This window comes from Callithrix jacchus, chromosome 1 (genome assembly GCF_049354715.1).
Source record: "Callithrix jacchus isolate 240 chromosome 1, calJac240_pri, whole genome shotgun sequence".
In the NCBI taxonomy this organism is placed as follows: domain Eukaryota; kingdom Metazoa; phylum Chordata; class Mammalia; order Primates; family Cebidae; genus Callithrix; species Callithrix jacchus.
Window position 1 is genome coordinate 13,079,854 of NC_133502.1, and position 11,173 is coordinate 13,091,026.

Sequence of the window (11,173 nt, forward strand, 5' to 3'; positions counted from 1 at the left end):
GTGCCAGGGCCACATATAATCCTGTTACTTTAAGAAGGCATGTTTTGTACCTGTAATGAAATATTCAGGCACCTTGTGAAGGTTTTCATCCTCCTGATCACAAAAACCAAAGACGGAAAAAGTATATATATTACATAATATACATATATATGTAATATATATAATATAGATTATATATATATATATAATTGGCATGGGATAAAATCTCTTAAAAGAGGTAACAAGAAAGCCCACAAAAGGTATCTATGCATCTTATTTTAAATTTTGTTTGTTTAGTGCTAAATCAACATATAATCTGAATAAAGAAAAGCCATGTTAAAAACTAGTAGGCCAAGGCGGGCAGATCACAAGGTCAAGAGACCGAGACCATCCTGGCCCACATGGTGAAACCCTGTCTCTACTGAAAATACAAAAGAAAATTAGCCTAGCATGATGGTGCTTGCCTGTAGTCCCAGCTACTCGGGAGGCTGAGGCAGGAGAATCGCTTGAAACCGGAAAATGGAAGTTGCACTGGGCTGGGATCCTGCCACTTCACTCCAGCCTGGTGATAGAGCAAGATTCTGTCTCAAACAAACAAACAAACAAAACTAAACAAATAAAACTTTCCTTCAAAGTAGCTTCTCCTCCCCCTCCCACCAGTCCCCACAAGCACACACACTTAGCCCTCCATTTTCCTCTTGTCCTGTGGGTGGTCTTCCGGCTAGATCTTTCCCAGACTTCCCTGGAGCTCTCATGTGCCTCCAAACTACAGAAGTGCAATCAGATGGGTGCTAGTGATACAAGGGGCCCTCAGCTGATAACTGTTCTTGATCTGTTCTGTCTATATGTTCAAGGTATATTTCATACAAGAGTACAGAAAATACAGACTATATCAGCAAGCTGTCTTTCTCAGGAAAAAAAATTTAACGATCAAAGGTATTTCCAAGAAAAATGCTACCACCCAAAAATGAAACCTATGAGGAAAAACACCCAAAGTTTTCTCACCTTCTAAGATTAAATCTGTTGAACCTCCTGAAGTTCACAGATGCTAGGAGTGTGATCCATTTTTTTCTACCACATGATGGTCTAAGACAAAAACCAGGGGATGGCCAGAGTTTTCTGGCCTAATGCCAGGCAGCAGTCACAGCTGAGAGTTCAGTAGCATCAGAGCTCACTTTTATTAATGTCTTTATCCATATGATAGCTCTCAGGTAAACTGAGGCAGAGGGGAAAAGCAGTCTGGGCGAGACTAGTTTATGCTTTCAGTTAGCTGCAAGGCTGATTAACAGTCCAATTAAATTTCAGTGGTCATTTATGTCTCTGCGTCAAATACAAGTTCAAAGCCTTGCTGTAAGTAATTTCCAGAACCCACATTTGCCCATTCTAATTTGCCAGTGCTGCTCTGATTTTCATAGAATACTTCTTTTCCAGATAGTTAGGAATTTCATTCTTTATAGCATTTTAATTCCAGCAAATAAGCAACAATGTAATGCATTCTAAAATAGATATTATTATATATCAATTTAGGAAACTGGCTGGGCACAGTGGCTCATGCCTATAATCCAGCACTTTAGGAGTCTGAGGTGGGAGGATTGCTTGAGTGTAGGATTTTGAGACCACCAGATAGGGCAACATAGCAAGACCCCATCTCTACACAAACAAAAATAAAAATTAGGCAGGCATCGTGGTGAGTGGTTGTAGTCCCAGCTACTCAGGAGGCTGAAGTGAGAGGATGGCTTGAGGCCAGGAGTTCAAGGCTGCAGTGAGCTATGATTACACCATTGCATTCCCAAACTGAGCAACAAAGAGAGACTCTGTCTCAAAAATAAATAAATAAGAAAAAGAAATAAACTGCAAATATTTTTCCAGAGATATTTCAGAAAGATTTTTTTCTAAAGTAAAAGAAAAAGAAAAATCAGATACGATGTGATGTCCTGGGTGCATTCTTATTTGGAAAACTTACAGATAGGCTTGAAGCTAAGGTTTGAAATTGAAAATTTTCTATTTAATAACCAAGTATCTATATCTAGAGAATGTGAATATCACCTATCTGCAGTGCTAATATTCAAAGATAATAGTATTCAAATATTAGAGGCTATATTTACATATAAAATCATATCTTACTAATTTTTTTCATGTCTATTAGTCTACAAGACAAGGAATGCTATTTTTCCCAATGACTTTTAGATTCCTAGGAATATTTAAGAAACAAAACATGACCATATCTGAAGTTTTAGGTTTCCATTTACTATAAATATTTAATGTAAATGAGTTCTTTCTCTATTTTTATGAATTCTATACACATCTGTCTGTTTCAGTAAAATAAAGAATAGTCATATTTATTTCACAAGAGGAACTATTTGCATGTACTAAAATTATTGCGTATAAAGTACAGAAACACTCAAAGGGAAAAAATATCCACGTGGAGAAATTCTTACATAATGGGACAATATATTATGCTTAGGAAAATAAGGCTTTTGTTGGGAATGGAATCCTAGCGTGCAGAAGTATTAGCTGACTCTCATAAATAAGTTTTACCACTTATTTCCTAAACAGACTCTTGCTTAATGAATAAACGCTTTGCCTATTATTTCACAAAATTTGGTCAAAGCATTGGAAAAGATTAAATAGTTTTGTTAGAGTGTGTTAAAAACTCGGCTTTTCACCTTGACATTTAATGGATTGGAACACACAAGCCAAATTCCCTCACTTTTGCAAAGGTATGTAGCTGGAAATGAACGTAGAGATCAGACTCAAGGGACCACAACTTGCATTTGATAGTTTACCTTTATCTGTGCTTTTGGTGCTTTCGGACATATTAAGAACTTTTTAACTGCTTTATTACACTGTCATCCCTTTTACTGTTGGATATGTGACATTTAAATATACCTCGAATTTTAAATTGGTTGTTACTATGTGTTGGGACCAAAATTACTTTTGATGGGAATACATCTTTGAATTATAAATGCAAGTTAATAGATAATATCTGATTTATTATAGACTTTGAAATATTTATATTTGAGCATTACAAATGACTTTCAGTACAAACAGATTCTCTGATTAGACATTCTGATCACCATAGCAAATATTAATTGGACAAAAATGTGAATGTATAATAGAGTTATAAAGCAAAAATTTTAAAAAGAGATTGTGGTCTAAACATGCATGTCTCTATATATGCTGCCACAGTTTTCCAGAAAGTACTGTGCATTTAAATCATAATTCTTTATGACGGCCACATAGCAGAAGTGGTTAAGTGTAAAATTTTTCAGCATGATGGGCGGGTATCGTGCAAAATTATAATCGCTTAAAAATAATGATAAATTGAAGAAAATTCTGATTTTCAAATGTCTATTTTTGAAGAGTAAAACTTAAACTCATTATTTTTCCTCCCAGAAAGATGCCTAAATCATGCTTGTCTTTCTCTTTAACAGATAATTCTGAAATAATCAGCAGAAACGGAATGGAATGCCAAGAATCTGCATTGAGAATAACTAAACATTGTTACTGTACATACTATCCTGTTTCCTCCTCAATAGAATTGCCACAAACTGCATGCTAAATAAAGATTTAGTTCTTCTGGACAGACCACAACTCTAAGAAGCTAGTGCTGCTATCTCATATATGAGTATTAAATATGGTATGCTTAGTATATTCCAGCCTAAGATAGTTAACTACCTGAGACCAGCTGTGATGTTTAAAGACATAAAGGATAAAGTTTACTTTTAAAGGGTTTCTAAACATAGTTTCTGTCCTAGGAATATTGTCTTATCTCCATAACTATAGCTGATGCAGAAAGTCCAGCCAGTTTACTCATTTCAATTCCGAATATTTCAAATTTAGCAATAAACAATTAGCATTAGTTAAAAAAGAAACATATTCCAAGGGCAGGTTTGATTCTAACTCCAATTACTGTCATGTCACTTACCCACTGGATCAAAGGGTATGTTTCACTTCTTGACAATATAAATGCTGCAGCAAAGACGAGAGGTGAAGTAAAATCGATACCTGTCCTGCAGGTCTAAAATTTGAATGGAAATTCAAGCACAAGTCCTGGGGACACATCAAAGTGTGGTGTTTGGTTTGCCTGGAGATGCCGCGTTGAATCATGTGATTCTAGAATAACATTAAATAGATTGAAAAAGAAACTTTGCACGGTATGAGCTTCATACCCCACCAAACAAAGTCTTGAAGGTATTATTTTACAAGTATATTTTTAAAGTTGTTTTATCAGAGAGACTTTGTAGAAGTGCCTAGATTTTGCCAGACTTCATCCAGCTTGACAACAATGAGAGGCCCATGCCAACAGTCTAATCTAAGAGATTAGTCTTTCAAACTCACCATCCGGTTGCCTGTTACAGAATAACTCTTCTTAACTAAAAACCTAGTCAAACAAGGAAGCTGTAGGTGAGGAGATCTGTATAATATTCTAATTTAAGTAAGTTTGAGTTTAGTCACTGCAAATTTGACTGTGACTTTAATCTAAATTACTATGTAAACAAAAAGTAGATAGTTTCACTTTTTAAAAAAACCATTACTGTTTTGCATTTCAAAAGTTGGATTAAAGGGTTGTAACTGACTACAGCATGGAAAAAAATAGTTCTTTTAATTCTTTCACCTTAAAGCATATTTTATGTCTCAAAAGTATAAAAAACTTTAATACAAGTACATACATATTATATATACACATACATATATATATACTATATATGGATGAAACATATTTTAATGTTGTTTACTTTTTTAAATACTTGGTTGATCTTCAAGGTTATAGCGATACAATTAAATTTTGTTCAGAAAGTTTGTTTTAAAGTTTATTTTAAGCACTATCGTACCAAATATTTCATATTTCACATTTTATATGTTGCACATAGCCTATACAGTACCTACATAGTTTTTAAATTATTGTTTAAAAAACAAAACAGCTGTTATAAATGAATATTATGTGTAATTGTTTCAGACATCCATTTTCTTTGTGAACATATTAGTGATTGAAGTATTTTGACTTTTGAGATTGAATGTAAAATATTTTAAATTTGGGATCATCGCCTGTTCTGAAAACTAGATGCACCAACCATATCATTATTTGTTTGAGGAAAAAAAAAAAGAAATCTGCATTTTAATTCATGTTGGTCAAAGTCGAATTACTATCTATTTATCTTCTATCGTAGATCTGATAACCCTAATCTAAAAGAAAGTCACATCCTAAGTGTAATCTTACATAGTGCTTGTAGCTTTGCATTTGTTTTAATCTGTGGAAAAAATATTGTATCTAACTTGTATTACTTTGGTAGTTTCGTCTTTATGTGCTATTGATATTGTAATTTTCTCAACTATAACAATGTAGTTATGCTACAACTTGCCTAAAACATTCAAACGTGTTTTCTTTTTTCTGTTTTTTTTCTTTGTTAATTCATTTAAACTCATTGAAAACATAGTATACCTTACTAAAAGGTAAATTATGGGAATCACCGAAATATTTTTGTAGATTAATTGTTGTGACATTGTCTTTCTTTTGTTTCATGATTTCGATTTTTAAAATTATTAGCACACAACTATTTTCAGCCCTTTAATAATGGAGCATCAGAAACATCACCTGTATCCCCAAGCAAATATAGAAGACTGTATTTTTTACTATGATATCCATTTTCCAGAATTGTGATTGTAATATGCAAAGAGTCATAAATATGCCATTTACAATAAGGAGGAGGCAAGGCAAATGCATAGATGTACAAATATATGTACAACAGATTTTGCTTTTTATTTATTTATAATGTAATTTTATAGAATAATTCTGGGATTTGAGAGGATCTAAAACTATTTTTCTGTATAAATATTATTTGCCAAAAGTTTGTTTATATTCAGAAGTCTGACTATGATGAATAAATCTTAAATGCTTTGTTTAATTACAAAAACAAAAATCACCAATATCCAAGACATGAAGATATCAATTCAACAAATACTGTAGTTAAGAGACTAACTCTCCACTTGTATGGGAACTACATTTCACTCTTGGTTTTCAGGATATAACAGCACTTCACCGAAGATATTCTTTCAGCCATACCACTGGTAACATTTCTACTAAACCTTTCTGTAACACTTAAAGAATTCCCTCATTCATTACCTTACAGTGTAAACAGGAGTCTAATTTGTATCAATACTATGTTTTGGTTGTAATATTCAGTTCACTCACCCAATGTACAACCAATGAAATAAAAGAAGCATTTAAAAGGATTGCACAATCTTCCTTCTTTTTGTGTTGGGACAGATTGATAATTTGCCAAACAAAATGGTTTCACCTTCACACAAATAGTATTTGGTAACTTGAAAGAAGCCCAAACTCTGGTTTTCAAGTAGGAGAGTGCTAGTTTTTGCTTTTGGCTTTGGCTTTTTAGCAGCAAGACAAATGATTAAAAATGGCAATTTGAGAAGCATTTTGTAATATTCTTTAAAATTAGAAGTAAAAATATATCCCACCACTCAGTCCTCTTCTTCACATCTCTGACTGATAATGAAAAGATACCGGATCAATGGCATCAATAACTAAATAAATGGGAAACAAAATGTCAGTTTCAGGAATAGATTTTAAGAAGGGCCCATTAGGATACAATTCAGGCTTCTGTAAGAGCTTGATGGGATAACATGACTCAGACCTGAAGCTGCAGAACAAGACAGAATGGTATGTTCTGATCTATGCAGAGGTCCTAGCCAGGTGTCTCAAGAGTAGTACAGGAATCCAACCAAGAGAGGATGATGAGGGTCCCTGCTATCCTGTCAATAACCAGACTCCTCCTAAGACGTGGTGTATGGGCAAAAGGAGCAATTGAAGCTCCTTCCTCGGCCTTTTGAGAGCCACCATATTTCTCGAGGAAGGTGCTATTGGCCTTTTGGGTAGGAACATTCCTTGTCATGCTGAGATTGACAGAAATCACCTCCTCTATGGACCAACGCAGAAACATGAGTTTTTCTCCATGGCAGATTGAAAGCTTTGGGTCTCCTGAGTGGTTATGATAGGACAGAAAACACATATTCAGCAGATAAAAATAAAGATGCTTGTATTTTTTAACTATCCCATCAGGATTTCCAGGGGTAAAAATACTTGTAACACCTTTGCAGATATTTGAAAACATGGCTATATATTTGGATGAGTGATTTTGTACTGCAATGCAAAAGAAAACCTATCTCATCAGTCACTCCCCACAAAAATCATTCTAGTAATGATTAATAGTAAGTTAATAGTAAGTTCAAGATGTCAACTTCAGAGAGCACGTTATTTTAAGTGAAAAATCTAAGACAAACTGTATACCTGGTTTCATTAAGTATAATTTCTATCAGTTGACTGGGTATTTATGGTACTACATCAAAATCAAAAACAAAAACCTCTCAGAATAAAAAACCCCCTCTCTTCAACATAGAAAATATTTAGGTATAAAATATCAATTATAATTATCAGACAAAAGAAAAGTGTCATTTCAGTTTTGGGCTGTCCAAATTAAAAACGATGTTTCAGTGCTGCAGTGAACATACATGTGCATGTGTCTTTATAATAGAATGATTTATAATCCTTTGGGTGTATACCCAGTAATGGGATTGCTGGGTCAAATGGAATTTCTATTTCTAGATCCTTGAGGAATTGCCACATTGTCTTCCACAATGATTGAACTAATTTACACTCCCACCAGCAGTGTAAAAGTGTTCCTGTTTCTCCACATCCTCTCCAGCATCTGTTGTCTCCAGATTTTTTAATGATAGCCATTCTAACCGGCGTGAGATGGTATCTCAATGTGGTTTTGATTTGCATTTCTCTAATGACCAGTGATGATGAGCATTTTTTTCATGTTTGTTGGCCCCATAAATGTCTTCTTTTGTAAAGTGTCTGTTCATATCCTTTGCCCACTTTTTGATGGGGTTGTTTTGTTCTTGTAAATCTGCTTTAGTTCTATGTAGATTCTGGATATTAGCCCTCTGTCAGATGGGTAGCTTGCAAAAATTTTTCCCCCTTCTATTGGTTGCCAGTTAACTCTAATGATTGTTTCTTTTGCTGTGCAGAAGTTATTAAGTTTAATTAGATCCCATTTGTCTATTTTGGCTTTTGTTGCCATTGCTTTTGGTGTTTTAGTCGTGAAGTCTTGCCTATGCCTATGTCCTGAATGGTGTTGCCTAGGTTTTCTTCTAGGATTTTTATGGTGTTAGGTCTTATGTTTAAATCTTTAATCCATCTGGAGTTAATTTTTGTGTAAGGTGTAAGGAAGGAATCCAGTTTCAGCTTTCTGCACATGACTAGCCAGTTTTCCCAACACCATTTATTAAACAGGGAATCCCTTCCTGCTTGTTTTTGTCAGGTTTGCAAAGATCAATGATTGTAGATGTGTGGCATTACTTCTGAGGCCTCTGTTCTGTTCCATTGGTCTATATGTCTGTTTTGGTAGCAGTACCATGCTGCTTTGATTACTGTAACCTTGTAGTATGGTTTGAAATCAGGAAGCATGATGCCTCCAACTTTGCTCTTTTTGCTTAGGATTGTCTTGGCTATGCAGGCTTTTTTTGGTTCCATATGAAATTTAAGTTGGTTTTTTCCAGTTCTGTGAAGAAGGTCAAAGACCTGGAACCAACCCAAATGCCCATCAATGATAGACTGGATAAAGAAAATGTAGCACATATACACCACAGAATACTATGCAGCCATAAAAAAGGATGAGTCATGTCCTTTGCAGGGACATGGATGAATCTGGAAACCATCATTCTCAGCAAACTGACACAAGAACAGAAAACCAAATACTGCATGTTCTCACTCATAGGTGGGTGTTGAACAGTGAGAACACATGGACACAGGGAGGGAACATCACCCACTAGGGTCTGTTGAGGGATGGGGGCTAGGGGAGAGACAGCAGGCAGGTGGGGAGGTTGGGGAGGGATAACATTGGGAGAAATGCCTGATGTAGGTGACAGGGGATAGAGGCAGCAAACCACCATGGCATGTGTATATCTATGTAACAATCCTGCAAGATCTGCACCTGTGCCCAGAACTTAAAGTAACATTTAAAAAAATGATGTTTCAAATCAGAAATATACTCTTTATTATTAAAGTTCTATTGCAACGCCACAGATATTAGGGGCAGCTAGGAAAACCAAAATAAAGTTCAGTGTTCTGATATTTATAAGATGATACTGGTTCCCTACAGAATAATTTCTTGCCCCTACCCCTTCTCCCTGCCTCCAAAATATCCTATGATGTCTCTGAAATATTAGGCAATTGTTGCTGGACTGGTTTATCTCCATAGAAATGACTGAGTCACTGTGAATAAGTATGATTCACACAGAATGAAACATAGTAATGACTCCCTCTCTGCTCTTAGCTTGGGAGATACATGGCAGGGATGGGAATGGGTGGAATTGAGAATGATCACCAGGGACCTACTTATGTGCCAAGTTCTATGCTAAATATTCTGTATATGTTTTCTAACAAGCCCATCCTGTGTTGGAGGGAATTACTAACAACTGATGAGTGAATTCTAACTGCTACAGAGATTCCTCCTCAAGGTACATAGAGATTCTGCTGTGAGAAGCATCTTCATTCCAGATCAACACTACCAGTGTCTGAGCTTAGGAGTGACTAGCTGCCTGGCTCAGCTGAAAACCTCTGTCCAGCACATGTCAAAGGTTTGACCAACTAGCATGTGACTTCAGTTACTTTGAAAAAATATCCCCCATTTGAGGTGTCCCTGTGCACCCACCATGTAAATTGTATAAATGCTATTTGGCCTAAATTATAATGAAACCATTTAGGATATCCCATCAAATCTGTTGAAAACCCATAGAGCTGTTACATGAAATAAGGCATAAACAGAGAGTAACTGGTTTTGTTCACACACATTTTACATAATCCTTAGGGTTACAAAGAATCTCATAACTATAAGGTAGATTAAAAACTCAACACTCCTAAAAATCAAGTAACTCTCAAGATCACACAGAGCAAGTCCTAGCTTGCCCCAGCTCTACAGCCAAGTTGAAATGAGCTTTATTTGTGGCAGCCTTCAGGTCAAAATTTCACCAAAAAATTCAGAGTAAAGCAGTCACCCAGGTTTCAGGTGAAGCTATGATAAGAATGCTTCACTTGGTTACTTAAGATGAGGATATTCTTCCCTATCCCAAGAATATGATTTATGAAATGTTTTGAAACTGTGGGCTACAAAGTACTGTGCTACATTTAGGATATAGCCTAATTCTTTTTTTTTTTTTTTTTTTTTTTTTTATTTGAGATGGAATTTTGCTCGTTACCCAGTCCAGTGCAATGGCAGGATCTCGGCTCACCGCAACCTCCGCCTCCCGGGTTCAAGCAATTCTCCTGCCTCAGCCTCCCGAGTAGCTGGGACTACAGGCGTGCACCACCATGCCCAGCTAATTTTTGGGTTTTTAGTAGAGACAGGGTTTCCCCTTGTTGACCAGGATGGTCTCGATCTCTTGACCTCGTGATTCACCCACCTCGGCCTCCCAAAGTGCCAGGATTATAGGCGTGAGCCACCGCTCCCGGCTTAGCCTAATTCTTTATTAGGACCAGAGTCAATAGATGGAATGTTACATTGTGCCATTACTCCAGGGTTATCCAGAGTTTTTTGTTTGTTTCTTTGGTTGGTTGTTTATCAAGCTCCTATATGGTCCTCCTGAAATAAAATATATAATGATGGTCACTGAATTTTTCCCAATAACAATGTGGCATTAATCATGATGCAGCTAGTCACATAGAAGCAGCACCTGAAAAGATATAACTTGAAAGTCTCAGGAAAATAGCCAGAGAGAATAAATTTCTTCATAAAGGCCACACGTGAATGTGTATACCCCTAAAATTCAATTGTATCCAGAGAGGCTGAGAAATTGAATGTGTGATTATTGTTTATCCCTTTTTCTCATAACTTTACTGTGGGTTTTTCCAAGACTTTATTTTATATAAAAGAAGGAAGAGATTTATATTTGTCCTTGTGTGTAAACCAACATGATCTAAATCAGAGCAGTCTAACTTTTCCTTTGCTAGAGAATATTTCCTTCCAACAAAAGCTCATCCCACAAATGGGCACAAGCCAAATCGTAGCAAAGTGCTCTGGTTGCAGAGGTCCCTTTCCTGAGATCCCTGAATAAGCTCTACAGACCAGAGATGGAAACCCATGCATTTAAATGTGAAATGTGCGGCTTTACAGGG

General features: G+C 35.9%; 1 protein-coding gene and 1 long non-coding RNA gene across 14 annotated transcripts in view; one reads left to right on the forward strand and one right to left on the reverse strand.

The window, feature by feature from the left end:
* MBNL2 (muscleblind like splicing regulator 2) overlaps positions 1–6,213 on the forward strand; it is a 175,316-nt gene extending 169,103 nt beyond the window's left edge. For all 8 annotated transcript variants that reach the window (XM_008992244.5, XM_017970047.4, XM_017970052.4 and 5 more), the window contains one exon: positions 3,414–6,213. In XM_008992244.5, the coding sequence (XP_008990492.1) occupies positions 3,414–3,428 (15 nt within the window). In that variant the 3' untranslated portion in view covers positions 3,429–6,213. The remainder of the gene's footprint in view (positions 1–3,413) is intronic.
* Positions 5,014–11,173, reverse strand: part of LOC103791692 (uncharacterized) — a 39,458-nt gene continuing 33,298 nt past the window's right edge. For all 6 annotated transcript variants that reach the window (XR_013534455.1, XR_013534465.1, XR_013534477.1 and 3 more), the window contains one exon: positions 5,014–10,640. This is a non-coding gene — a long non-coding RNA (uncharacterized LOC103791692). The remainder of the gene's footprint in view (positions 10,641–11,173) is intronic.